Consider the following 13,703-nt stretch of genomic DNA (forward strand, 5'->3'; position numbering starts at 1 on the left):
TAGAAATTGTCTTGTTCAGTATATTTTTTAAATGATTTTAAGTTAATAATAATTTGTCCATCATAGGTTTTCTCTTAAAAGTCTTTCTGAAGAAGATGGCAGCATGAATATAAAGAAGTCTGATTTAGAGCTTTTCAACAATGTTCAGAAAGGGAAATGAGAGAAAAAAAGAAAAATGTAAAAAGAGCACTAGCCTTTAAAAGGGGAAATTGAACAAAATGAGCACTTGTTGGGTACAGATCTTGCCTATTGGGAGGAGACATTAGACATTGAAATTACAATAGTTTTTTTTTAGAGCCAAACACTGTCATTATGTCCAATGATTGACAATGTTTTTGAAGCCTACCTCCAGAGTAGCTCTCTGGGTGGGCAGAAGTAACATATTCCTATTTAAATGCCTATCAAGGAGTCTCATTTCATTTCATCTTTATTTGAATAGGGAAAGATACTTAGACATACATTTGTGCAACAAATCTCACAAGTACATAGCTATTGCTAATTTCCAAGACACGTCCCTAGAATGCTTGTCTGAATGTTCACTGCCATATTGAACTCTTCATGATGAATCCAGACACAAGGATGTGTGTGACGTGTGTGTTTGCTGTTACCAGGGAGCAATCTGTTGCCAATGCTGCCTCGTCACAAAGAAGTTACACGCCATTTTACAGCTTGACTGAGCAATGTGCACACATCGGCTCCTTTTCTTGTTCAAATCACTCTCTCTTTCACACGTGCAATCTCTAAAACACACGCACAGAAAAGAATGTGTCTTTTTTCATCCACACAGTGTCTTTATTTATACACTGTGTGGATATAAAAAGACACATTCATTTATTCCTTACCACTCACATGCAAATATTGCTCCCTCCCACTTTTTAATTTTGTTCATTCTGGTTTTATTTTCCAACTCTTCTCACATTTAAAAACCTCAATAGAAGGAGAACTCATTTTTATTATTGTACGCTAGTGTCATGGATGGCTCATAACCAAACGATTCAAGACATTCTTACTGCCTCAGCTTTGTGTTTATTGATATCTTGCTTATGCTAAATTTAGATGGTTAACATTATGCCTGCTAAACATCCACGTTAGTATTGTCTTTTTGAGCGTGTTTGCTTGCTGACATTTGTATTTAGCTCAAAGCACCATTGTGGACTTGCATAGCAGTAGACTCTTCAAACCTCACCAGCAATGAAAGCGTACAGATGGACAAAATAATAGAACAAATATCTGTCAGTGTGTAACTGTGTAAATAACTGTCTGTGTCAGTAAAAGCACCCCCCCTTCTCAGAGTTTGTGGCTGGGATCTGCCTGACAAATAAAAACTGTCCACACAGCTCCAACCTCCTAGTGGTTTGTCGTACAGTGGTCACTTTCCAGGATGTCTCTTCCTGTACTGAGCTCTTATGTGGGTAATTTTAGGGGCATTCACTGCACCATCAATGTCAGTTCAGAGAAGGGATCTGAATTTACTTTTCTGTGGATGAAGAGCACTGACACTGACTGATGACAGCCTGCCGCCTAACAAGCAGTGGTTTCTACATGACAAGTTGCTGAAAATATAGCACTTGATGTTGCTGTACCAGGTTTGGGTCTGTGTAGGAGGCCTGAAAACCTGAATGGAGCCTTTCAGAGGAAATAACCAACCTTCCATTGCATGTCATGATTCAAAGAAACATAACTTCAAGATGTTGAACAGATTGCCTCACTGAGATCTGTATTGACGGTGTATTCAGCTGACGATATTATATTTCTGTGTCTTTTTAGATCTACAATGAGATGATCCGTGACCTGCTGAACCCATCCTCTGGCTTTTTGGACCTAAGAGAAGACTCGAAAGGAGAGATTCAGGTTGCTGGCATCACAGAGGTGTCTACCATCAATGCACAAGAGGTTAGAAAAGCTTCCTTACCATGCATGACATGACTCATTACTTATTTCAATCAAAACATTCAGATATCAGCCAGTGCAACTGCACAACTAGAACTCTGCCTTTGTGTTTTCAGATCATGGAATTGCTGATGAGGGGAAACAAGCAGCGTACCCAGGAGCCGACAGCCGCCAACAAGACGTCGTCTCGCTCCCACGCTGTGCTGCAGGTGGCCGTGAAGCAGCAGGGCAGGTGTCGCGACGTCTTACAAGAGGTCCGCTTTGCAAGGCTCTTCATGATCGACCTAGCCGGCTCTGAACGAGCAGCACAGGTGTGTGTATATATACCTAGTCAGGAGTCTATTTCTACAATGTTTCATTTACGGAATTTATGGCCGGTTGACTGTGGAGCTTCCTCTTTCTTTGTGTTGGAATTCTAAACTCCGGTGGATTTTTGAGGACTCTGATTAACTGCTCCTCAGATATCTGCAGGGTAAATCCAGACAGCTAGCTAGACTATCTGTCCAATCTGAGTTTTTGTTGCACGACTAAAACAACCTTTGAACGTACATGTTCTACCAAAACAAATTCCTTTCCGATTCTATTTTGCAGCGGCACCGTTGCTCCCTTCGGCTCCTAGCGTCGCCCAAGACGATTGGGATTGGTTTACAGAAATGTCAATAAACCAGAGCACGCTTTTTAGCCAGACCCTCCTCCGCAGCCCTTTTAGTGCAACACGATGCCTTGCAGTGCAATGCAGGTCCACAAAAGTAAAAACTACAAACAGTACATGAAATTGTTAAAATAAACTATTTGACCAGCTGTAACAAAAAAATGCTATTTGCACTTTAAGGCATCAGCAACAATAATGTAATAATATGATATATCCTGTAGTGTAATATAAAAAAGGCTTTGACTTTTCATACTTAAAGTGAATTGTGCTGATAATCCACATTTATTTACACTTAATGAACATTTAAAAAAAACAAAATTCACAAAAAAGAAAATGAAGGTAGAAATAGGAGAATATTGAAGAGAATAAGGACTTCATGATTGCCAAATGAATCATTTTACAGCCAGTTCCAGCTGTTAGCAGAAACTGGCGGATACTGCCTCGCACCAGTGCGGTCAATACTTGTCTGGAGAAAAGCGAGGCTGTTTTGTCAGACAGGAAATGAAGACTAGATGTGATTTGACCTTCTCTTCGTTGAGTGAGGATGTTAAAAAGTATTTGTTCAGTTTAAGGTCGGCAGTTTTTCAAGAGTCTGCTTCTGTCGGTCAGATAAATGGCTTGTTATTTATGCCACAACATGCAAACAGTCGGGGAGCGAGAGCATTTACTTACCATGGAGACTATTTGAGAGCGAAACTATTGATGAATAGCACATATGGCCTCCATTAGGAATTGAACAGAACAAACAGAGAGTTGTTTGTCACATGAAGCAACATGGAACATTTTATTTCGGCTTCTAAAGCAAATAGGAGTGGATGAGGTTAGTAAACGTTGAGGAGGTAATGCCATCTACTGGGCAAGATTGGAAACAGTACAACTACTCTGAAAGAGAGTCTCTATGTTCCGATGTTAGGGTGCCCTGGTGGCCAAGGGGTTTAAAGTATTAAAGTAATGCTCCATAACATCAACATTCATATATTTTCAATATAATAGTATACACTTAAAGGTAACAAGTTAAAAAAAAAAACACCCTCAGGTATTGTTTATTACTATATACTATACTAATATAGTACCATCTGGGGCCGGCCCATTTCAGAGCAGTGAGAACAGGACAGAGAAAAAAAACAATACAGAAATCTCTCACATGAAATTGTCATAACTGTAGTAGGAAAAACTATGTTCATATGGGTTCACATTGACTATAGTCACGAGTTGATTGAGGATCCTGGCCATTAAGACCCTAACCATGTAACTGCAAAGTCTATGGTTTGAGTCAACCTGATTCGATTTAGGAAGAGGGCGGTGGTTAAGTGTTAGGTCTTCCTGAAAAAATGTACGAGGAGGTATATTTACTGCATATTCCTGTCTCTCTTTCTCTGTCTCTCAATTGTCTACAGTTTACTTTGTAATAATTAAATGCCTAAAGAACATTTTCCAAAAGCTCAGAGGTTTTCTCACCCACATCTGTCTGTCAATAGACTCAGAATAGGGGTCAGCGGTTGAAAGAGGGGGCCCACATCAACCGCTCCCTTCTGGCTTTGGGCAACTGCATCAACGCGCTAAGTGACAAAAATGGCACCAAGTATGTCAACTATCGAGACAGCAAGTTGACTCGACTACTGAAGGTACAGCAATTTAGGAATTTATAAGGGACCATCTACATGATTCCCTCATTTTACTTTGTGATTCACACAATATTCATCCTTATTGAGTTCTTCTGATGTCTTTGACCAACAGGATTCGTTGGGTGGGAACAGCCGAACGGTCATGATAGCCCATATTAGCCCCGCCTCTGTGGCTTTTGAGGAGTCTCGCAACACCCTGGCATACGCTGACCGTGCCAAAAGCATTCGAACACGGGTGAGCTCAGAACTCATGTTTTATCAATTAAGCCTGATCTGTCTTTACTACAGTTAAAATAGAGAGGAGTGGATTTCATGACACAATTTAATATTTCAGGGTTCAACAATAAGGGTTGCCCGTAAATAAAACAACCCACTTGGCCGTTTTGGCGTCATATTATAAATTACATTATCGTTCTCCGCGGCTTGGAGAATGCTGTTTGAGTGATTTAATTTGAATGTGTCATTGGCCAATCAAGAATTGAGTTAGGGCTTGATGCTTTTGATGTTTAACTTTTTTATTACACTTTTGATGCTTTAAACATGTTTTGTTTAAAGTTTTTTTTTAAGTTTTTCCCTCCTCCCGTTTTTTTGACGTTTTTCCTGGAGAAAGCAAACCAAAACAATTGTATAGGGGCCAAAATTGACTTAGAATTTTTCATTAATTGCCAGACAGGACAAGTGAAAAAAAACCTCAGCATTGAACCCTGTATTTAATTACATTTCTTTTTTTATATTAGATAGTTATGGCTTTTTAAGATGGATTGATTAGTTGCCATCAAGCAGATTCCAATTTTTCCTTTTTTTTTGTTTAAATGCTATATAAGTGAAGCTTTTTACCATTTTATAGTATTTCATTCTGTGTTGTGGTTCGTTCCAAGAACCAATTATCACTTAGAAAACATTAATATCCGTGTGAAATTTGAGACCCATGTAAGTATCTTAAGTATTCTTTTCTTTGTCTTTGTCATCGCTGTGCGCTTCAGGTAAAGAGGAACCTGATAAATGTGTCATACCACATTGCTCAGTACACCAACATCATCTCAGACCTGCGCTGTGAGATCCAGCGGCTCAAGAAGAAGATTGCAGATCAGGCGAGCCGCCAGCTTAACTCAGACCGAGCTGACATCCGCCATGTCCAGGGTAAAGTCTTGTCCACAAATGCCTTCTCCCAGTATGAACAAAGTCTGCCATATTCAGCGGTTTTCTAAGATTTTTATTCTGTACAGCGTGTTTTATGACTATTTACTTATTCTCCTTTCCTCATCATCATCTTTCCTCATCTCTCGTAGCGGAGGTCCAGGCCCACTCTAGCCACCAGAGTCAGGCAGAGATGGACCAGTTGAGGGAGCAGCTCCTGGATGCCTTCCGCCAACAGATGGAGATCAGGAGGAGCCTGATGGAGCTGGAAAACAGCAACATGGAGATCCAGATTGACACCTCCAAACATCTGTTAACCATTGCAGAGTTAGTGTTCAGGGTTTATGTCTTTAATTTCCTTCATAGCATACATACTTTAATCTAGTACAACTAGGATTACATTTAATTTTACAAAAAAGTTTGTAAACTGATTCACCGTATGTGTACCTCGACCAGTATTTATAATACCAGCTCTGGTGAACAGAAGACAAATTATAAATGAAATTGTTATTGCTGGCAGTTCAAATGTTTGTATATAACCTTCTTTTCCCAGCTGGGAACAGGAGCGGAGTAGGCGCAGGAAGAAGTGGCGGGCTGAAAGAAGGAAAGAAAGTGTAAATAAGGACGAAAGCGAGAAGGACTCAGACTCCCCAGAATCTCCTCCGGATAGCACAGAGACCCAGCAGGTGGTGATGGCCCGAGAAAACCTGGTTACCCTCATGGCTGAACAGAAAAAGATCAACAAACAGAAGGTAGGATTACTAATCTACTTTAGACTAAGGGAAAAATCTAAGGTACTTCTGTGTTTCCATAGAATATAGAAACTAACTACTTTCCTCCAATACCTTGTAAATATTTTGGGCTTGGCTGTGATTTTAAATATCTTTACTTGACCATGGCATGTTTAAGAAATAGGAAACAACACTGTGCGCACATCTCAGATCTTTCTGTTTCCCGCTCATGCAAGGCGTTGCTCGAGCGCAGATTTGTGGAGCTTCGGGATCTGGGCCGTCGCTTGGAGGAGCTGTTGCCTCGACGGGTGAGCTCAGAGGAGCAGCGTGAGGTCCTGTGCCTCCTCTGCAAGGTCCACGAGCTGGAGATCGAGAACGCAGAGATGCAGTCCCATGCACTGCTCAAGGACAACGTCATCCGGCACAAAGACTTTGTGGTGCAGCGCTTCGAGCAGCACAGACACCTGTGTGACGAGATCATACAGCAGCAGAGACAGTTCATTGTTGGTGAGTCCATCAGTGCTTAGTCTTAATTTGCCAGATCTTCCTCCACAGCATTGTGGAGGAGAGTCTGGGTAGACCAAACAGCATTGCGGGATTTAAAAAAAAAACGTGCTCTGGTTCATTGGCATTTCTTTAATTGCTTTTCCAGATTAGTTGGCTGCTAAGCGCCAGACAGCCCAATGGTGTCGCTGTAAAATAGCCTCGGGAAAGAACTTGTTTTGGTGGAACACGTGTATGTCCAAAGGTTGTTTTAGTCATACAACACAAAAAAATCCAATTGGACAGATAGTCTACCTAGCTGTCTGGATTTACCCTGCAGAGATCTGAAGAGCAGTTAACCATAGTCCATATAAATCCACTGGAGATTAGAATACCAATACCAAGCGGAAGGTGACGGACATCCAACCAAATTTCGGGCGGTACCAGAACAATCCTGGAAATAAAATGTCGTCCACATAGATTAATCAGCACTAACTCCAAATATCTGTTGAAAAGCCTATATTTAATATCTGTTGATTGGTTAATTGCTGTGTACTTTGTTTCCACACGCCTGGTTTAGAGCTGCATCACTTTGCTAAATGAGTCAGTTGAAAGAAAATTAATTATTTTGATAATCTTGTCCAAGTTTTTTTTTTTTCAACAACTAATTCCAAACTTTTGATTGTTTGCATTTCTTAGGTGTGAGGACTTTCTTCTTTTGTTAGTCTTAGATGACAAGTTTGAACTGCTGGTCGGACAAAACAAAACATTTGATGACGTTTGGTTTTGGTTTTAGACACCGAGAATTTCTGGTTTACTGAAATGTGTGTAAGTACTAAATGTATGGAATTGTGTTCCAGACCACAGTCTGCTAGTACCTCCACACCTCCAGGAGCTGTATGAGATGTACATGAGGGAGCTGGATGAGAGGAAACTGGACAGAGCAATGGCCCTGGACAAGGTGACCACCAGACACACCATCAAGGTAGCCGCTGCATGACCAATCACAATGAGAAACAAGATTATACACAACGTATTTATTAGGTGGCCTATGTGAATATTGAGACAAATAATTCATAATAATCCTGTTGCAGGAGGGCTCTCTACCCAAGATCACTCTGCCCGGTCAGGGTCGTGACAACATGCAGGACATGGACTCAGACCAGGAGAGTGTACGCAACATGTGCTCGGATAACAGACGAGGCCAAGCCAAAATCCGTAGACACACTTTGCCCCCTATTCTGCCTGAGCCTGAGCTGTAAGAGGACATCTTGTTGATATGTATTTATTGCAACAGCAAGTATCACAAAACCTTGATGTTCCAATGACCAAGTTAATATCTCCGTACTGATCTCTCTCTTTCCCTGCATCAGTGACAACAACAGAGTTTTTAAGAGCAGCCCTCATGCCAGGCAGATAAAAAACTCTGCTGTAATGACACCGCCTCCCATCCACATAAACGGGAAGGGTAACAGAGAGGTGAGGATTAGTCTAATAGGCAGTATTTGCCCCTGATTCCTTCCATTTCTGTAGCTATCCCTGAGAAGTGCCTCATGTTGTTTCTATGTTGGTTAAATTGTCTTTAATGTGTTTTGTTGTAAACCACACTGTAAAGCACTTTGTGCAGCATGCAATTGTATGAAAGGTGCTTTACAAATAAAGTTATTATTATTATTATTAAAGTTATTATTATCATGCTGCGATTTAATACAGTCTAGTCAGGTGTTGCTTTTCACTTCAAGCAATATGGGTTCCTGTTTAAATTAAACTCACACAGATATTTGACTCTGCTTGAAGTTTTTCATGTTCAACCCGTGCGCCTCCACAGAAGAAGCTCCAACATTTACTCTCAACTCTTGTGCCTCAACTCTTGCATTCAGGGTTTTTTCCTCCGATTTTCATGTTGAAATTTGTTCAAGGCTTGAAATAATATCACCGCCATCTAAATTTCTCACTATGCAAAATGCAAGTGTGAGTCATTGACAAAATGAAGTAAAAGAAAGTTATGGGTGCTTGAATCCAAATGCCCTACTCAAAGTAAACATGTCATTTTTAAGAGGCACAGAATTAATTCAGATGGCATCAAATCTAACCTTGACTGAAAGCAAAGGACTGCCGTGACTGTCTGATCATAATGTGGCTCTTTGCATCTCATGTTTGCAGCTGCAGCCACTGGCTCCTGAGAGCTCTCTGAGCTACAGCCATCTCAGCCACAGTGTCAGCAGCCACCTGGACTCTTCACCCGAGAGCAGCGAGGCCGGGGCTGATATCCCGCTTTCACGAACTGGTAAGGTGTTCAAACGAGTATATAAGGTATGCAGTACATGTTAGTGGAGGTACAATTGGGCTGGTGTGAGCACATTCAACTTTATCAAAATTGTTGTTATTTATTTTCTTCCGAATCTTTCAGCACTAACGAATAGTTAGCTGTGCCAGTAAAAGCATTATGAGCCATTCTTTCAGAGGTAGCCAAGTAATGGGTGGTGAAGTGAAATAACACACATGTCCCTGTGTCTCCGCAGAGCGGCAGCAGATCCTAAAGGGGGTCCAGAACATAGTAGTAAAAGCAGCCCGTCGACGCTCCAAAGCCCTGGAGTTGGACGCCTTGCGATTACCCCCTCCCCCCTCTCCCCTGGACCCCAAGAAGCAGAAAAGCAGCCTCTCTTTGAGTGAGGCGCCCCCTCAAGGTTTACCAATGCGACGCGGCAGGCAGCCTAGCCCTGAGCTCAGACACGCCACCTCGGACGATAACCTGTCGAGCAGCACGGGTGACGGGCCCGGCCTGCAGGTGACCTGGACACGCCCACGTAACCTTCATGTCGCCACAAAGAACCAAACCCCCCGCGAAGTGGACTTTGAGGCTCGCCGCAAGAAGAGGCGCTCACGCTCTTTTGAGGTCACTGGCCAAGCAGTGAGTATTTTCCAATTTCTGCATGTTGTTATTATTGTTATATTTCTGGGTTTTTCTCAGGAGACTTTGTGTGACTCACAGTATTGTGACTTTTGCTGCATTAAGTGCTTTTTGGAAAATAAGGGGAGAAAAGACTGCAAAGACAACAATCCTTATTATCAGCTTATCCCATTCTGCTTTTTAGTCTTTTTTTATTAAGATTATAATTATTATTATTACTATTATGGATGCACAACATACAGAAAAATAAGGCAATCCGTGATCACTGCATTCCAACTCAAAACCCTATAGAAACAATATGAAATGGGAAATTATTTGACAACTCAATCCACCTTCATGAGAATAGTGAAATTCTGGATTTTCTGTTTGACAGGCTATCATGTATCCTAATAATTGACATCCTACACATTAAGCAGAAACATGCAACATTGGCATTTACATGAACTTGCCCTGTAGCCTGGTTTTCCCTGGTGTAATGGTGTCACATATAATGTATTTGAGCCGTTGACCCAATAAATAGTTATCACAGGATTAAGCAGCACCATATTAGATTGTTAGTGGTATACGACTATACCTGAAATTTAGAAATTTTATATAAATTCTTACTCCACTTGCTTGCAGCTGCCTCAAACTAAGACAAGCACAGTTCAAAGGTTCCGTCCTCTGGACAGCACATCAGACCTCCATCTCCACAGCAATGGTCCGCCCCAGGCTCCCATGCTCCGTCCACAGTACAGAGGGGTCCTTCCTCTCGCCAAAATCAGGGCACCCCACAACATCCAGCAAACAGGTAAACTGCTGTCACTGCCAATGTTGACCAATAGACGTTCCTCTGTAAGAACCTTTTTTATTGAGCTCTGTTTTGTTATACCCCCTGTCTTTCTACAGGCTTAAATGCAGAGTCCTCATCAGCCCACATGAATAACCTGAAGCGAGGGCCCCAGCTGCGGCAACCCCAGCCTCTCCTCTACATCACCACCACAGGAACCGGGGGCCAGCGCACACGCAGACACTAAGCCATCGGCCAAATTTATCCTCCGCACCAGCAGTAACACCCAAAACCAGCTGAGCTTGGAGTAGAACCTGAGAGCAACCAAACCCAACCCGATCCCATCACCTCAGTGGCTGACATTAGGCAAGATTGTGAGGCAGTATGCTGGAGACTAAACTCCACACAGGTGTCCTCTGTACTTTGTTGGGGACACTGAGCGGCAGCGCTGACAGGCTCTGAGACCTATCAGCCTACGGACGCCAAAGATTGCTAGATGTACAGTGCATGTTCTGTGTGCTTGTAAAGTGTTTCCATTTTAGCTTGCTGTCGTGCTGAACTGTGTGTTATTCTCAAGTCAGGATGGTGTCAAACTCACTATGAATGCTACACTGTACTAATCGTTTATTGTCAGCAAATACGGTTTGGTAATGTTCAGTGCTTGTTATAAGGCCAGAAAGTGAAGCATTAAGCTAAACGGGGATGTATCTAGGGCTCAACCTCATCGTTATGATGTAAATGAGAATCAATGGAAATGACTGCCTTTGTTATTAGGGTATTACTCTAATGGCAATGTAAAACTGTAAAATGAGAAAAGGCCGATTGTCACGTTGTTTCAGCATCAGTTTTTCTTAAAGTGCGGTTGTTTCAATGACACACTAATATTTGAGTAAAACAAAAAACCTTGATCGTTTTGATTGTTGTGCATTTCTGGATAGAAACTCAGTGTTGTATTCTCACACGCCCCGGGTCTATGCCTTTTCTTACCCAAACATGACTGTTTAATGTTATGTCTGTTTGTGTAGATGCTCTGTATAGTACCATAAATTGCTTTTCCAGATTAGTTGGACTATATTTTGATGGATTATTTAACTGTTGCCTTTTCTTTTATGTTGCTGTCATTGACGTCGTTTTCATAACTATGACTTTCTATGCTTTATTTTGTACTTTTTTTTATTTTTAACTCAATAAATTCAAAAAGTGAATGAAAATGAGCGTCAGTTCAGTTCTTAGTTAACATTGCTGCATCCATGCAAGACTGAAATATGCTATAATGTCAAGGAAATTAACATTTTTTGAGGGACTCACACAGGATGCTATCTAGAGATTGGATGTGTAATATTCCATAATGTCCACTAGATGCTGCCCAGTAGCTACAGTACGCCATCTAATGCTCCACTCCTCTACTCACAACACATATGTTTCTTCTACAATTTGAGTAGTTTGCTTGTTTTAGCATTTATAATTGAATTTTGGGATCTTAGGCATTTGTGAAGACTTTTGAGGCTGATATTGGAGGTTGTATTTCTTATTTTGTATCATAAGCAGCACAGTTCTTTTTCTGCTATTTAATTACTATATAATTAGACTAGACTTGGACTATTATGTAGGCACTATTCTGAAAATACAGTTCAGGATATATATGATAAGGTATATTTGGTAATTTGTATTTTGTCTGCCTTCTAGTCTAGTCTACCTTTCTGGAATACAAATTAAAAGCTCCAATTTATTATTTAGTTGGCATATGTAATTAAGTCAAATGTAACTGGCATGACCAATCACTGCTCCAAGCAAAGATTACTCGTTATGTTCATACCTACTGCCATATATCAGTTGATCATCTGATACTCAGGCTATCTTGATAAATCCTTCAGGAATGATTGTTTCGAGTCCTTGAATCTGACAAGGGCATCCAACCTTGCCCAAATATTAATAATAATCACAGGTGCTTCTATAAATTTGATGAGTAAAAGTCTATTTTTGTTCCAGATATGAGGTGGTTAGCAGTCATCCAGATAACCAAGTAAAACTCACTTTCTTGCAGTTTTATACTTTGCCATTTTAACAAGTTTGTGGACGATAATACCTCCAAAAATGAGATTTAAAAAAGTACAAGATATTCATTCTATTGTATGTGAATGAGATTTAGTCGGAAATACCGCCTCCTCTGTTCAACAGAGAGCTTTATTTTCCAATGAGCAATCACATGCTGCCTGATTGATGTGTTAATCGACCAATCAGCGGTGGGATTACGGCTCTCAGGCGGTAGTGGAATTACAGCTGATTTGCAACCCGCCGAAGCTACAGCAGAGAAGGAGAAAAAATGTCGCTGGCTTCGACGCGGACCGTTCTAGGATCAGTGTCCTTTTAGGAAAAATCAGACGTCACGGCAATTCGGTGAGTGGGACAGCCATCACTAGTTGCATCTAATGTTAGCGGTTAAATTCGGTCTGTCCCGTTCAGAACCGCAACAGTGCGCTGGTGTAGTTTGTTTCGACGTTTCAGGCCTGCGGTTTAGATAAAGAAACAGCAACGATCGTGCCTGGCAGCCATGATGAATGTTAGTTACGATAACTGTAGCATTGTTGATAAAACTTGCGTCTTTAGTTCGTCTTAAAGGCAGCGCTTTTTCTCATATAACTACAAGTAAAAGTGAGCCACTGTGGTATATGTCTCCAAAACGACATATGGACAGGGGTAAGCGTTTAATTAGTGTTATTGTAGACAGTTTTGTATTTCCCCATAAACTGCCGATTCTGAGCGCGAGACAGACCGTTTAATCACGCGCTCATGCAAGCCACACGTACCCCTACACCATTTAAAAAGGTAAGGGGTGTAATTATATTGTGAACACTTGGATAGACGCTTTTTTACAGTTATTTTAGTTCAAATAAAGAGCAGTCCCCTTGCCGTATATCGTCCTATCAAAGGCATTACTTCTCATAGCAGCAGCTGAGCTGCAACAACCAGCAGACAGACAACAGTAGTGATGGTTGACATACAAACAGACCTTTTAAGTTTGCTTTTTGTAAGGTCTAACCATAGACTGCATGGGTCTAACTCAGTGGTTCTCAGAGTGGGGTCCACAACAAAAAGGGGAATAATGTGTTAATAATTGCATCCAATCCAAGTAACGCAATCACAAATTGTATGACTATTTTGCTCATGGGTTTAATTCACTTTCTGTAATAAAACATATAAAACCCCAAATGTTATGTTATCAGGTAGGGGACCGTGGGACAAAGTCCTATAAGATGGTCTAATTTTCAGTTCAGTTTAGGGGAGCTTGATGTGAAAAAGTCTGGGGACCACTGGTCTGACTTACTAACTTATCAGGTTTTCCTTTGCTTTGTTTTTGAAGCTGTGCGCAATAATGCATTCTGGGTAGGTTTTGAATTTAGTAATCCAAGCAAATCACACTACTGTGTGTGTTTCTTTCAAAATGATGAATACAAGTAAAACCATGGCAAAAGGCAAAATTGAACAAGTCAATGCCCCCCCCCCC

At 41.1% G+C, this 13,703-nt stretch overlaps 2 protein-coding genes across 3 annotated transcripts in view; both read left to right on the forward strand.

The window, feature by feature from the left end:
- kif19 (kinesin family member 19) overlaps positions 1-11,395 on the forward strand; it is a 33,994-nt gene extending 22,599 nt beyond the window's left edge. The window contains exons 6-20 of the mRNA XM_034859537.1: positions 1,768-1,893; positions 2,007-2,201; positions 4,021-4,167; positions 4,280-4,402; positions 5,151-5,307; positions 5,457-5,631; positions 5,858-6,056; positions 6,272-6,542; positions 7,379-7,503; positions 7,613-7,776; positions 7,892-7,997; positions 8,682-8,805; positions 9,041-9,429; positions 10,051-10,219; positions 10,318-11,395. Coding sequence (XP_034715428.1) covers positions 1,768-1,893; positions 2,007-2,201; positions 4,021-4,167; positions 4,280-4,402; positions 5,151-5,307; positions 5,457-5,631; positions 5,858-6,056; positions 6,272-6,542; positions 7,379-7,503; positions 7,613-7,776; positions 7,892-7,997; positions 8,682-8,805; positions 9,041-9,429; positions 10,051-10,219; positions 10,318-10,445 — 2,598 coding nt within the window. The 3' untranslated portion in view covers positions 10,446-11,395. The remainder of the gene's footprint in view (positions 1-1,767; positions 1,894-2,006; positions 2,202-4,020; positions 4,168-4,279; positions 4,403-5,150; positions 5,308-5,456; positions 5,632-5,857; positions 6,057-6,271; positions 6,543-7,378; positions 7,504-7,612; positions 7,777-7,891; positions 7,998-8,681; positions 8,806-9,040; positions 9,430-10,050; positions 10,220-10,317) is intronic.
- si:ch73-127m5.2 (uncharacterized protein LOC561202 homolog) overlaps positions 3,551-13,703 on the forward strand; it is a 15,531-nt gene continuing 5,378 nt past the window's right edge. The window contains exons 1-2 of one of the 2 annotated variants that reach the window (XM_034859541.1): positions 3,551-3,555; positions 6,533-6,538. The gene's annotated coding sequence lies outside the window, so the exon portion shown is untranslated. Of the gene's footprint in view, positions 3,556-6,532; positions 6,539-12,472; positions 12,596-13,703 lie in introns of those variants that run through there. The other variant, XM_034859540.1, reaches the window with a different exon arrangement.

Source organism: Etheostoma cragini, chromosome 21, assembly GCF_013103735.1.
Source record: "Etheostoma cragini isolate CJK2018 chromosome 21, CSU_Ecrag_1.0, whole genome shotgun sequence".
NCBI lineage: Eukaryota > Metazoa > Chordata > Actinopteri > Perciformes > Percidae > Etheostoma > Etheostoma cragini.